This window comes from Eumetopias jubatus, unplaced genomic scaffold, assembly GCF_037043125.1.
Source record: "Eumetopias jubatus isolate StellerSeaLion01/CBP00866 unplaced genomic scaffold, mEumJub1_p1.0 scaffold_4, whole genome shotgun sequence".
Lineage (NCBI taxonomy): Eukaryota > Metazoa > Chordata > Mammalia > Carnivora > Otariidae > Eumetopias > Eumetopias jubatus.
The window spans coordinates 8,252,896-8,268,323 of NW_028274810.1; the positions used below are offsets into that span (position 1 = coordinate 8,252,896).

Sequence of the window (15,428 nt, forward strand, 5' to 3'; positions counted from 1 at the left end):
CAAAAACAAAACCCCACTTTCTAGAAACAAAAAGCAAGTGACGAACCAAGCTTGATGAGGTTAAAACAATCTGAGAATTTAAAATGACTTTGATTACCATGTTAAAAGACCTAGTTAGTGGATCAAGTGGAAAACAGGAAGACAATGAGGAACTGTAGCCGAGAAATAGAAATTATAAAAGTCAAATGAAATACTAGAAATAATTTTTCAGAAATCAAAGTAATAGAGATAGAGAAAGCCATCAACAGGCTTAATTAAAAGTAGATTCAATGGAGCTGACCAAAAAAAAAAAAAAAAAAAGATCAGTGAACTTGAAGACAGGTCTATAAAAATTACCCAAACTGAAACACAAGGAATAAAAAGCAGTGGGTGGGATTAAAAAAGAATAGTGAATTCAAGAGCTAAGAGACAATTTCAAGCAGTCTAATGTATATGTAAATTGGAATTCCAGAAGGAGAAGAGGCAAAAAAAATATTTTAAAAGATAAGAACTTTTCAAATATAAAGCTACCAAACCATACATCTAAGAAGCTCAGAGAACCTCAAGCAAGATAAATAAGCCCTACTTGCCCCTCCAAAAGCAAAAAAAAAAGTAAAGTAAAACCACTCAAGAGTCTTCATATGAAATAAAATATGAACAGATTATCTTAAAGATAGCCAAAGGAGGGTGAAAGACACATTACATATAGAAGAATAAAGAGTTAAAGCACAAAGGAGGGTGAAAGACACATTACATATAGAAGAACAAAGAGTTAAAGCACACTTCTCAAACTATGCAAATGTTAAGCTAATGCAGTAAGTTCTTTAAAGCGTTAAAAGGAAAAATACACACAAAGAAATTATTTTTCAAAACTGAAGAAGAAACAGTTTCAGACCAACAGAAACTGAGAGAATCTACCACCGGGAGACCTACACTATACAAAAAGTTAAAGGGAGCTCTTCACACAAAAGGAATAGATACCAGACAGAAACCTGAACCAACAAAGAGAAATGACCAACAAAAATGACTGAAAAATAAAAAGGTATTTTTTTCTTATTTTGAATAGCTCTAAATAATAACTGACCACCTAAAGCAAAAATTAGTAGCGATGTCCTATGCGTTTATAGTGCAAAAAATGTACAGTAACAAAAAACACCATAAAAGAAGAATGACAAGAATTAAGAATATACAGTTGTAAAGTTTTCACAGTACAAGTGAATCAGCATAATACTGACTGAAGGTAGAACTAGGATGAATTAAAGATATACAGTAAACAAAAAGGGCAACCACTAAAAAAAAGAAAAAAAAATTGAGAATAGTCTGTCATGAAGATAAAACAATCACAAAAAATAATATAAAATTAGGCAGAAAAAAAGAAGAGGAATGAGGAACAGATGGGACAAATAGAAAATAACTAACAATGCGGTAGATTTAATGAACTGTATCAATAGTTATACTGAATGTAAAGGGTTTAAACACACAAATTAAAAACAGATTGTCAAGCTTTCTTCGGGAAAACCAACTTTAAATATAAAAACATATAGGTTAAAAGATATACCATGCAAACACTACATAAAAGAAAGCCAGAGTGACTATGTCAGTATTACACAAACTAGATTTAAGAACAGAGAATGTGAGGGCACCTGGGCGGCTCAGTTGGTTAAGTGTCTGACTTCAGTTAAGCATCTGCCTTTCACTCAGGTCATGATCTCAGGGTCCTGGGATTGAGCCCCGTGTCAGGCTCCTTGCTCAGTAGGGAGTCTGCTTCTCCTTCTCCCTCTGCCTCTCCCCTTTGCCCCTGCTCATGCAGGCGCACACACGTGCTCTCTTTCTCTCTCTCTCTCAAATAAATAAAATCTTAGAAGAATAAAAGCAAAAAAAGAACAGAAAACGTGACCAAGGATAAAGAGGAAAAATTGTAAAACAATAAAAGGATCAACCAAGAAGACCAAACAATCCTAAGTGTGTACATACCTAAGAACAGGCCTCCAAAATACAGACTCCTCACCTAGTATCTGACAGACCAGACACAAAATCAGTAAAATTACGTAAGATCTGAGAAACACTATTATCCACTTTGACTTAATTGATATTTTAACAAAACCACGACAGAATACACATTCTTTTCAAGTACACATTCTTTTTAAAATAGACCATATTCTGACCCATAAAACAAACCTCAACAAATTCAGTAGAACTGTTCTCTATTCACTGCCTACCAAAAACTTAAGCTAGAAATAATAGAAAGATATGTGGAAAACCCTGAAATACTTGAAAATTTAAAAATATATTTCTGGGGCACCTGGGTGGCTCAGTCAGCTAAACATCCGACTCTTGATTTCAGCTCAGGTCTTGATCTCAGGGTTGTGAGTTCAAGCTCCACACTGGGTGTGAAGTCTACTTAAAATATATATATACATATATGTGTATATATATAGACATATACATATAAAAATGCATATACTTCTTTTTTTTTAAAAGATTTTATTTATTTGTTTGACAGAGAGAGAGTGAGCACAAGCAGGGGGAGGAGCAAGCAGAGGCAGAGGGAGAAGCAGGCTCCCGCCAAGCAGAGAGTCCAATGTGGGGCTTGATCCCAGGACCCCGGGATCATGACCCAAGCCGAAGGCAGACACCCAACCAACTGAGCCACCCAGGTGCCCCAAAAATACATATACTTCTAAACAACTCAGGAATCAAAGAGAAAGAAAAGATTAGAAAATATTTTGAATTAAAGGAAAATGAAAATATATCAAAATTCATAGGATGTCGCTAAAGAAGGGCCAAGAAGCAAATTTATGGCACTGTTCTTTTTTAAAAGAAAGGTATCATATTGATGATCTAAGCTCCACACCTAAGAAACTAGGGGAAAAAAAAGGAGAAAACAGAGCTAAGTATCAAAGGAGAAATGAAATTGAATGCACAGAAATAGAGAAAAATCAATAAAACCAAAAACAAGTTATCTGAAAAAACCAAAAATGCCAATACACCTGTATCCAGACTGACAAAAAAAGAGAAGACAAAATAGGGCACGTTACTAATAATCCTACAGATATGAAAAGGATAAGGGAATATTACAAACACCTTTATGTCAACAGTTTACACAACTTAGAGGAAATAGGCAAATCCCCAGAAATACACAAACTACAAAACTACAAAAGCCACTCAAGAAGAAATAAACTGAACAGTGCTATATCTACCAAAAAAATTAAATAGTTTTAAAACTTAGGTAAAAAAAACAGAAACAAAAAGCTCCACAACCACATGGCTTCAGAAGGATACTCTACCAAACAATTAAAGAAGAAATAATATCAATTATACAAAAACTTCTCCAGTGAAAGGAAAAAAAAAAAAAGAGGAAACACTTCCAACTCATATTATGAGGTCGGCATTACTCTTATATAAAACACACACAAAGACATTAAAACTACACATAGATCAATATTCCACATGAATATAAATGCAAAAAATTCTCAACAATGTATTATCAAATCAATCCTAGCAGTATATAAAAAGATTGCCCCATGATCAAGTGGGTTTCTTCCTGAAAATGCAAGGCTGGTTTGACATTCAAACTTCAACCAATATAATCTGCAAATCAACAGATAAAGAAAAAAAATCATACATAATCATCTTATTGAATATCACAAAAACATCTGACAACATTCAACATCTATCCACAATAAATAAAAAATCTCAGCAAACTAGGAATGGAAAGGGACTTCTTCAAGACAATAAAGGGCATCTACAAAAAAACCTATGGCTAACAGGGTGCCTGGGTGGCTCAGTGGATTAAGTTTCGGACTCTTGATTTCAGCTCAGGTCATGATCTCAGGGTGGTAAGATCGAACCTTGCGTCAGCCTCATGCTGGGCGTGAAACCTGCTTAAGATTCTTTCTCTCCCTTTCCCTCACCACCATCTTCTGTCAAAAAAAAAAAAAACAAGAACAAAAAACCTATGACTAACATTTACATGCAATGGTGAAAGACTAAATGTTCTTCCTATAAGATCAGGAAACAGACAAGGATGTAAGGCAAGACAAAGTAATAAAAGAACTACACAAATAAAATTGTTCCCTATACAGAGAAATGAAACTATTCACTGATGACATGATCGTTTACCAAAAAAAAAAAAATCCCAAAAAAGCAACGAGAATTAATTACTGAATTTAGAAAAATCTCAGAGTACAAAGGTCAATATAAAGATCAACTGTATATTGCATAATGTGAATGCTGTTCTTAGTACCACGGAACTATAATGGTAAATGAAAAATTTTGTTATGTACATTTTATAATATTTTTAAAAATGACAGCATCAGGAAGTTATTCAGTGATAAACAAGATGTCCTAAGCCAGCTGAAAATTTAAGTCTTTATTAAAACTTTCTTTTACATCAATTGTATTTTTTTTTAAGATTTTATTTATTTATTTGAGAGAGAGAGAATGAGAGAGAGAGAGCACGAAAGGGAAGAGGGTCAGAGGGAGAAGCAGACTCCCTGCTGAGCAGGGAGCCCGATGTGGGACTCGATCCCGGGACTCCAGGATCATGACCTGAGCCGAAGGCAGTCGCTCAACCAACTGAGCCACCCAGGCACCCATGTATTTATAAATACTAGCAATAAACAACTAGAAATTGAAATAAAAAATACAGTACCTTTTATAATAGGACCAAAAGTATAAAATATGTATAAATCTATCAAAATATATAAAATATCTATATGCTAAAAACTAGAAACACCAAGGAAGAAAATTAAAGAAGGACTAAATAAATGGATAGATATGTCATATTCATGGTTTGGAAGACTCCATATTTGTTAAGATACCAATTTTCTCTAAACTCATTTATAGACTCAAGGTAATCCCAATCAAAATTCCAATGGAATATTCTGGAGAGATCAACAAACTGATTCTAAAATAGAAAATAAAGTAAATGGAATAGCCAAGACAATTTTGAAAAGGAACAAAGTCAGAAGACTCACACAACCTGACTTCAAGACTTTCTATAAAGCCACAATAATGAATGCAGCATAGTTCACACAGTGTAGCAAAAGGACCGACGCAGACAGCAAGAGCACAGAGAGCGCAGAGGTCGACTCACACATATACGCTCAACTGATTTCCACAGAAGCGCCAAGTCAATTAAAACAGAGAAAGGTGAGTCTTTTCAACAAGAGTTGCTAGAATTTTTGAATATCCAGAAGGAAAGAAAGAAAAGCTCAACCTATATCTCACAGCACATATAGAATTTAACTCAAAATGAATTACATACTTAAAAGTAAAAGTAAAGGCTTAATATTTTTAGAAGAAAACATAAGAGAAAATCTTTGTGACCTTGGATTAGGCAAACATTTCTTAAATACCAACAACATAGAAATCCATCTTTACAACACATAAAACAAAAGATGAATTTTCTTAAATTTACAAAGAACTCCTATAATCATTTAGACCAACAAACCAATTAAATATAGAAGTTCCTCAGGAAACAAGAGAGAAATGACTTATAACCTCTTCCTTTAGTTTCTCTTTCTCCCACTCTCCAAACCTATCCTTTAAACCCACCTGAGTAAAAAGGAATTTCCCACACCCACTTCCCCATCACAGCAGGTCTCAAATCAATCTATGTGTACACTACATACACCAAGACCTCCAGAAAGGAGAATTCAGAGTTGTTGCTGTGTTGGTTTTCTAAATTTATAGCAAAAAATCTCATTTGATTTCCAAACAGGCAGTTTTAATAATTAATTTTTGGTCTTTGGAGGATCCATATTCATTCTTCCTGATTCATTCTGTAATTGTGATCTTATTAATCGATCCCCCACCTTGTTTCGATTATGTAATTTAATTGCAGTGGCAAAACCCTGGAGGATAGCTCCTGCAAAGGAGAAGTGGTATATACAGAGACAGGATTTGTGATGAATTTATGTTTTACTAAAATTCTCAAAATGGAAAAATAATTATTTCCAAGGACAGTTCTACCTGAAGCATCTGGTTCCCTCAGCAAACCTTTACATGAGTTCAATATTAGACAATTAAGAAAAATGATATGTTGTTAGGGAAATCTTTCATTTTATTTAAGTCCATTCAGAGCCCCTTCCCCCCAAACAATGTTTCACTTTAGTGGCTCACCTCTTCTCCTGAAAGGTAATAAGCTGCAAGCAGGCCTCCAATAAATCGAATGTTGACTTCAAACACAGACACCTCTGAATTCTGTGAAGACATGTTGAAAATATTCATATATACATAAAACTTCCGAGTTTTCCAAATATTTTCAGTACTTCATATGCTTCTCACAAACACCCTGCAGAGAATGCTTTTTCCATTTTCCACATCTTCATTTCTCATGCAACTGAAATCTCACTTTCAATTTATTAATGTTACTGAAACTCCTCTATTACTGCCACCACAACGTCCTATTAGCCAAAATCATTTATATGTATTTACCTATTATTGTGAAATTATCAACATATTTGATCCTCTTGACTATTCTCTCTTCATGAAAGCCTCCACTTCTTGAATTCTGGAATAGCGGTATCTCTACTGGGTCCATTTCCTTCTGTTCTAGTTACTACAGCATACTGTCCCATTTTTATTTCTCATGAATTTTAAATATTTTTCCTCATGTATATAAAAACTTAATAAATGTTAAAAGAGGGACCAAAAAAATGATAGGATGATGGATTATTCAATTAATATTGAGAAAACTGACTCCTAGGTTAGAAATTAATTTGGATCCTCATTTCAGATACCTCTCTCTCTCAAAATGAAGTCCAAGTAATTTAGAAATAAATGTAGAAAAATTAGAATAAAAAAGTAGAAGAAAATGTGACAACATACAAACTTCCTTGACAAAGAAGGTACTTTGTAAGCATAAAATCAACTGTACTGACAACAAATGATGATAGAAAGACTTGAGTTTCCCCAAAATAAGAATGACCTAAAAGGAAAAGCAATTATGAACAAAATTAAAAGGCAAACAAAAAAAACAGAAGGAAATTTGGCACAAATATAGCAGTATTAATAACCTTAGCATATAAAGTCTATGTTTGTATTTAGATACAGATATAGATATTGCTGAGAAAAATTCTAATACATGGAAAGAAAAGTAGAAGTGGCAGAGAACATGACCAAAGAATCCACAGGATATACACAATTGACTAGTATAAAGATAATGTCCATAACTAATTTTTTAACAAAATTTAAAAGGAAATATATATTATCCTGAAGTGTTTCTAACATTCACAGGCAGAACACATAATTTACTAACACAAGTATGTATCTCTGATATGGAATTTTTTTAAATTTAAATTCAATTAGCCAACATATAGTACATCCTTAGTTTCAGATGTAGTGTTCAATACTTTATCAGTCGCGTATAACACACAGTGCTCATCACACTACGTGCCCTTCTTACTGCCCATCACCCAGTTACCCCATCCCCCCACTTACCTCCCCTCCAGCAACCCCCAGTTTGTTTCCTATAGTGAAGAGTCTCTCATGGTTTATCTCCCCCTCTGATTACTTCCTGCAATTTTTTAATAACATATCTATCATCCCATCCCATCCTCAACAGGAATATGTTTTATATTACTTCATATATTCCCAGTATAGAGCATACTGCAGGGCACACAGCAGACATCACTAAATAGAGAGAAGCAGAGAAAGAGGGAGGGAGGGCAGGCCTCTATCACTCACCAAAACAATAACCTTCTAATCAGTTTCCCTGATTTCAGCCTTCCTCCCCTCCTTACATTCCATTTATTCAGCACCCTGTAGGTACAGTGAACCTCTTACATTTTAAGTCAGGTTGAGTTACTGTTGTGTGCAAACTTTTACAATGACCACTGGTTACATTAGAGCAAAATAACCGTAAGACCCAACATATTCCGATTCCCCACTAGCTGTATGACATCATCTCCTACCAACAGGAGTCCTGCTGACTCACTTTATTACCAAATGGGTCTACTTGCTGTTCTAGAATTACCGAACTCATCGTTCCTGTATGTCAGTCTTACCCTCTACCTACAGGTCTCTGAATAGGAAGCTTATCCAAACACACCATACAAAATAATGAAGTAAGCCCTCATCACTAATCTTTCTTAGCCTGCATTACTTCCCCAATTAACACATCGCCATCTGATTACATGTAATTCTTTATTTGTAAAATTCAGAACTTCCCTCACAAGAAAGACACATAAGAGTTCTAGAGGGATAGAAGAGACAAAAGAGAAGACAGGCATTATTCAAAGGAGTAGTGACTACAAATCTTCCAAAATTGATAAAAACGTAAGCTCTCAGACTGATGGTACATTATGAGTCCTTTAAAGAATAATCCACACATGGGCACATGGTAATGGAAATACAGAACACAGGGCAAAACAGATTAAAACAAAGGGAAAACAAAACAGATTACCTGTGAAAAATTAGACTGACAGCATACTTTCCAATAGTATAACAGAAACAGGAAGACAGTGGAACTGTACCTTTCATAGCTTAAGAGAAAATAATCAACCTCTAATACTATACTCCACTATAATATCCAGTATAAGAGAGCCTTATATCCACGTGGCTTCCACTGGGTCTCTTCTCAGAAATGTCACTGTAACAGAGTCCTTCACTAGCCACCCCATGTAAAATGGCAACCCCACACTTGCTCCAATCCTACTTGCTCTCCTTTACTGTTCTCCACAGCATTTATCACCACCTGATATACTATATGTGACTTGAAGATTTCTTTACTGTTTTTCTCCCAAAACTAGAGTACAAACTCAAGGAGAAATAAGACTGTTTTGCTCTTTACTGTAATCCACAGAAGCCAGAACGGTGCCTGTCCCTGAGAAGGCATTCAATAAATTTATTTATTTATTCTTTCAGTCAGTCAGTCATCCATTCATTCATTAATCTGGAAGTTTCAAATACAAGTTGGAACCAGCTAGACAACAATTACACATAAGACAAGAGGGAGATGAGCTAAATTAAAGCATTCAAGAGGCTTATGTTCTTCAGAAGGAGGAAAAAGAAATGATCAATTTTAAACTTAAAAGTATACATATAAAATTTTAAGGACAACCCCAGAATGAATGGAAATGACAAGTATAAATGTCAAAGAAGTAGAGGGAAAAAGAGACATAAAGTAACTTAACATAAAATAAGGGAAGGAGCAAATAAAAACAATGAAAAGTACAACAATAATATAGCTTGAAAAACCAAGATGGAAGACCCAATTCCAAATACATATAATCACAATAAATGTAAATATTCCAAACTTGACAGTTAAAAGACTCCAAGACTGGATAAAAATAACAAAATCCAAACACACACTACATGCAAAATATATAGCGAAAACACATGACACAGAAAGATTAGAAGTAAAGGGATGGTAAATGATTGTGTTGATTATTAAGCTTTTTTTCCTCAGGTTCACACCTATCCTTCTAGAGCCTACCTAATACATTGGAATTGGAACTCTGCAAATGCATGTCTCATTAGCCTGCTGGCTCCCTTATGGGCCATGCCAACAGGAAGTTTTACAAACATAATACAAGGCTGGAAGAAGGAGAAAGGATTGATTCCTTCCAATTTACTTCTGGTTTCTGACCATGTCAAACCAGCCATGGTTCTTGGCCCTGGCAGTGGCAGCTGGTTCCACATTACAGGTCCCCTGCCACACACACATTCTCCACATCAGCCTCACTGTGGCCCACCAGCTAGGGGCCCTCTCCTTAGAGGTCTGAGTCCCCACTCTAAAAAGCTCTTTTAAGAGCTCCTACGTATCAGAAACAGAGTCCCAAATTACCAACTTCTTCCCACTGTTCTCACAATCCCAGAGAAGTGGATATTTACTGTAGTTACTACCGCTTGTGATACCACAATGTTCTCTTTCTGCCTTTTCAGTTCCCTGTTATTTGGTTAACAATTCTAAACATTAAATCCTCTAACTAAAATAAATGGTATAGTTCTGGTTCCTGAATGAGTGAACTGATAGCAATGATATACCAGCGGATTATCAGGCCTAATAAAGCTGACATGTTAATGGACAGGAGTATTTGAGACTGTACAGACACCAATTCTCTCTAAATTAATCTGTAAATTGAATGCAATCCTCATCAAAATGTCAACAGAACTCCAGAGCTTACAAGAACAAAGAGCTGAGAAGTGCTAAGATAATTTCCTAGTAGAAAGAGATCAGATATCAAGCTTCCTCCAAAAATATTGTAGTTAAGACAGTTTAGTATTGATGTAAGCACAAAGAAAAAAAGCGAACAAAAGAATCAGCTCAAATGACTAATGTGGCATGTATAAAAAGCAGGGAAATAAACCATTCTAGGATCAACTAATAGCTGCCTATCTCACCCTAATCAATTTCATATGGATTAAAGTCCTAAATGCAAAAACCAAACTTTAAAACATTCAGAATGAAATATAGACATGTATCTTCAATAAGAGTAGGGATTTCTTAAATAAGATACAAAAAGCCACATCCTATAAGGACCACATAGCCAAACAGGGGAGGAAAAAACAAACAAACAAACAAAAAAAAAAACACCTGTATTTCACAGCCTCCCTTGACACTAAGGTTGGGCCGTATGAGCCAGATCTATTCAACAGTATACAAGCAAAATTGGGGTAACCGATTCCTGTAAAGTGTCATAGAAGAGTCATGTATCTTTCCTCTTTTCTGCAACTGGAAGGTTTATCCACCTTATTGAGGAACCACCTTGCTTAGACCATGAGGTTGAAGCTATACACTGAAGTTGACAGAGCAACAAGACAAAGGATCCTAGATCCTTGAGGATCAAGGAGCTACCCAAGCCAACCCCAAACTGCTTATCTCCATGCTTAATTTACATGAGAGGGAAATAAACAGCTATCTTGTTTAAGCTATTTTATATTAGATTTTCTGCCACTCACAGATAAACCTAAATCTAACTGATAATAAAAATTGTTCTAATTGATGTATGTCCAAAATGCTAGAATAACATAAAAGAAAGTAATCCATTTTTGTGTGGTTAGCATCAGGAAAGCATGAGAGAAGAAATAATTATGGATTTAAATCACAATTTGAGTGATGCAGTCTGCCAAAGAGAAAAACACATAGTGAAAGAGTGACTTCTGACCACAGCAAGAAAGAACAGCAAGCACAAATATCATGATAGATAATAATGAACATGACAAAACAGTCCATACAACTTGCAGGCGAATACTGGTAATAATAAAAAAAATTGCTACCATTTACGAGCATTTAATGTGTACCAGATTATCTCAAATAATCCTTACAATATTGCAATGCGATAGTAATTTTATGACAGGTTTAGAAAAAATAAGGAACTTTCCCAGGTCACAGAGCAAGAATGTAGCTATGCTGGGCTTCAAACTTTAGCCTCACCACTTAACAACTATGCCAAAATACTGGAAGGAGGGGCATCGGCCTAGTTATGAAGGTTCATCAAAGCTGTACCAGATTACTGAATCTTTAAAAAATAATAAAACGCTTATTGTTTATAAAGTAGTTTAGGCTTTCCTGGTATTTCTATTCCCAAGTGTTTTTTTCTGTAACTCCTGCTTAACACACTGAACACGTTGCCTCAAATGATAAGGTTAAGAAAAGTGAAAGGAAGATGGTGAGAAAGGGTATGTATTTTACACAAAAGTTAAATAACAACTCTAATCCCAAAAGAAGACAGGGAATTTAGGATTTCCTTAAACTGTTAGTATTAACGCTCAAAACTACTCTGGTTATATGCTGTCTTTTCAAGGTCGATCAAAGAAGTCATCAATTGTATACTCACCACACTGAAATCAAGGGTGTCTTCAATCCATTTTTGCCCATCTCGGAATTCATCATGAAGTCCCATGATATAAAGGGTATCCAAAGCATCTACTATGGTAGCACCCATTTGTGAACTTCCTATATTCGGGGTGGAGAGAAAACTGTCATTAATAACATGCCCTTCATATAAGGTCTGTTTTAATTTTTTAGTATATAAAAAAATCAAAGTAGAAATATAAGGACCAAAAATAATACCCAACATGGTTCACTTTTCCTTAAGAACAAATAATAAACACTGTTCAATATATTTTCCTAAAGATGACATGTTAACCACCAATAGGAAGGTAAAGGAAAACTAAAATTGTAGCTCTCCTTCATTTTCTTCGTGGTCACAGTATGAGATATCTACCTACTTACCTAAGTTTAAAAAAAAAAAAAAGGATTAATTCAAGAAACAGGGAGGGTGGTTCAAGATGTCAATCCAAGTCATAAGACAACCATGCTGTTCTGGTACAAATGCATAGAAAGGGCAAAAAATATACTTAGAAATAATAATAAAAGTACAATAAGGCTAGATGACCATGGTAAAACAGAAACTATAATAATCCTTACCATTCAAAAAGCAGGTTAATCATACCGAAAAACAAAGTATTAAACAAAATGTGAGTAGAATAAAATCAAAATAATAGGATCTATACCCATCTTAAGAGAGAAAGAATCCCGATGTTAAAGTAAACAATTCAGGGAGGGAGAAACTAATTCAACAAAACCAGCTGATAGCAAAACTAGACACTATAAACACATGACAAGAAAACAGGTCAATCTAACTAATGAATAGAACTGCAAAATCCTGAATACAATCTAAAACAAATCTAACAGCATATAAAACAGTAAGTAACAAGGAGCAGATAAGTCTTCCCCAGCCCCAAGAACACAATTATTTCTATCTTCTGAGAATGAAAATTATCCACACTTGTTACTACCTAGATTAAAATGGCTTTATTACTGTCTTCATCAACGTGAGTTTACTGTTACCCTGGCCCAGAAGGATAAAAGTTGCAAAATAATTTTACTGTTCATTCCAGGAAATTCCTGAAAGACCTCTTCAATGGAAAGTTATCAAATGATGGCTTAAAACTTTGAACTCTGTACCTCCAAATTCTCTGCTTACCAATCCTAAGCTGTTATATTATGGTCCTTACCCAATCATAACCAAGTACCCCTACCCCAACTGAAAGGCCCATCTTAACCCAGACTTAAAATCTCAATAAATATCTCAACTTTGTCCTTCTCCATCTGACAGGCCACTAAGGTTCTAGTGAGGGAGTGATCTACTGTACCACAGTTAAGCATTAAATTCAGCTTTGTCTTATCAACAAGTTGCGTTTGACACTGCATAGTTACTATTCTTTCTTTCCTTTCTTTTTTCTTCCATCCCTTTTTCCACTAGGCAAACAGTGCTTTCTTCTGATGCTTTTTTTTTTAATTTTCTTTTTTTTTTTTTTTAAGATTTTATTTATTTTTTTTGAGAGAGAGAGAATGAGAGACAGAGAGCATGAGAGGGAAGAGGATCAGAGGGAGAAGCAGACTCCCTGCTGAGAGGGAGCCCGATGTGGGACTCGATCCCGGGACTCCAGGATCATGACCTGAGCCGAAGGCAGTCGCTTAACCAATTGAGCCACCCAGGCGCCCCACTTCTGATGCTTTTTTAAAGCTATACAAATTCGTTCTTAAAATGTCCTTAACTTACACTTTCTTCTTCACATGATTCTAATAACTTTCTCAACTCATCAATAAATATTATCTTTCCACTAAAAAGACAAGCATTCCACCACACTCTGATAAGTTCCTGGTTCTTCTCCCCACTTAAGTTCCCTTCATGTTGACATTAACTAGAATGTTTGTTCTGGGTTATTACAGACATACTTTCCATTTACTTTTCTTTGTTCCTCAACTTTTTATTAAGATGATAAATATTTTATCAAGCCTTTAATCACCCATATATCCCTACCACTTCCATAATCATTTAAATATGTATCTTTTTATGTATTTCATCCAAAATATTTATTATGCTTATTTTAAATCCTTAAGAGTACCTGTTTTTGTTATTTCAATTTTTATAGGTAGTTATGCTTCAGTTCTCTAATTATTTATGGAATCCTGGAAGTGCATATTCCTCTAAGGTGCAGATAACTCTGGAATGGAAAAAGGGCTGACCCACCTGTTCTGTACCAATTCTGGTTAGTTCCACAAGAAGAGGTTTGTGCCATGGGCTAAACAGCCCAGGGAAGAAAAAGGCAAAACTGAAGTTCCTGGCTATCACTATGATTGTTTACTTAGACAACTCAAGATTTCAACTGGAAAAGGTTAAAAGATCCAACACTACCCTTGGGACAGGGCGCCTAGGTGGCTCAGTCGGTTAAGCGTCTGCCTTTGGCTCAGGTCATGATCCCAGGGTCCTGGGATCGAGCCCTGCATTTGGGCTCCCTTCTCAGCATGGGAGTCTGCTTCTCCCTCTCCCTCTCCCTGCTCATGCTCTCACTCTCTCTCTCAAATAAATAAATAAAATCTTAAATATATAAATAAATGAATCTACATTTGGGTCGAAGAAGTGAAACACAATACTGTAGAATGTATAAAAGATTAATAAAACTTTATTATGAGAACACAGGATTCAACTAATTCAGTGGGTAAAAAGTTCTCAAAACTCATAACTTGAAAATTTTATGTTATTTAATAAGAACAATGAAAATAATTAAATTCACAACATTTTACTAAGGAAACAAAAAAAGAATGATAAACCTGAGCAAAAAAGTTTGAAGAATCAGAAAAGTTAAAGGCAAAAATTAATGAATTAGAAATAAAGAAAATTGTCAAAAATATAAATTCAAGAGATAGTTCTATCAGAAGAACTATATAATGAATCTACCACTAACCAATGTTTAAAAAGTAGCCAGGGAATGCAAAAACACAAAATAAGAAATAAGACTGCATCAACAGATACAGAGGAAACCAAGAAACTATACAAAACCCATTTTAGTCATATCGTATCAATAAATTTGAAAAAATGAGTGCAACTGATTTTCTATGAATATATATTATATATTTAATATTATATAGTAACAAATAAAATAAAAATATTACATATATATATAAAACTTTGACTTAGAAAAGAAACATAAAATCTAAACAAACAAAACAGACCAAGAAACAGAGGAAACTGAGAAGTTCTCAAAGAACTACCCACCATAAAAGTATCATACTCTGGAAGTTCCATAGATTTTACTTTAATTTTAAGAACAGTAACTCCTACATAAATTTTTATAGAATACAGAGAGATCTTAAAATCCAATTTATGGATTCTGTATACCACTGATGCAAAAATCTCGGTAAGAAAAATAAAACTATCTGATCTCATTTGTGAGCATCATGGAAATATTTAAGAGTGAAATTGCTGAGCTGTGTGATAAGCTTATGTTTAACTTTACAAAAGACTGACAAACAGCTCTTCAGAGTGTACCATTTTAGACACCCAGCAATAATGCAGAAGAGTTCTGGTTGCTCTAGCATCCTTGTCAACATTTGGTATTGCTGCCCTTTTTAATTTTAGACATTCTAATGAGTGTGTGGGATATTGCATTGTGGGTTGAATTTTAATTCTCTGGAAACTGATGTGCTTATT

The 15,428-nt window shown here is 34.8% G+C and overlaps 1 protein-coding gene across 4 annotated transcripts in view; it reads right to left on the reverse strand.

Moving 5' to 3' along the window:
• MAN1A2 (mannosidase alpha class 1A member 2) overlaps window positions 1-15,428 on the reverse strand; it is a 221,488-nt gene that overhangs the window by 136,015 nt on the left and 70,045 nt on the right. For all 4 annotated transcript variants that reach the window (XM_028101951.2, XM_028101952.2, XM_028101950.2 and 1 more), the window contains exons 4-5: window positions 11,766-11,884; window positions 6,106-6,186 (exon numbers count right to left, since the gene is read on the reverse strand). In XM_028101951.2, the coding sequence (XP_027957752.1) occupies window positions 6,106-6,186; window positions 11,766-11,884 (200 nt within the window). The remainder of the gene's footprint in view (window positions 1-6,105; window positions 6,187-11,765; window positions 11,885-15,428) is intronic.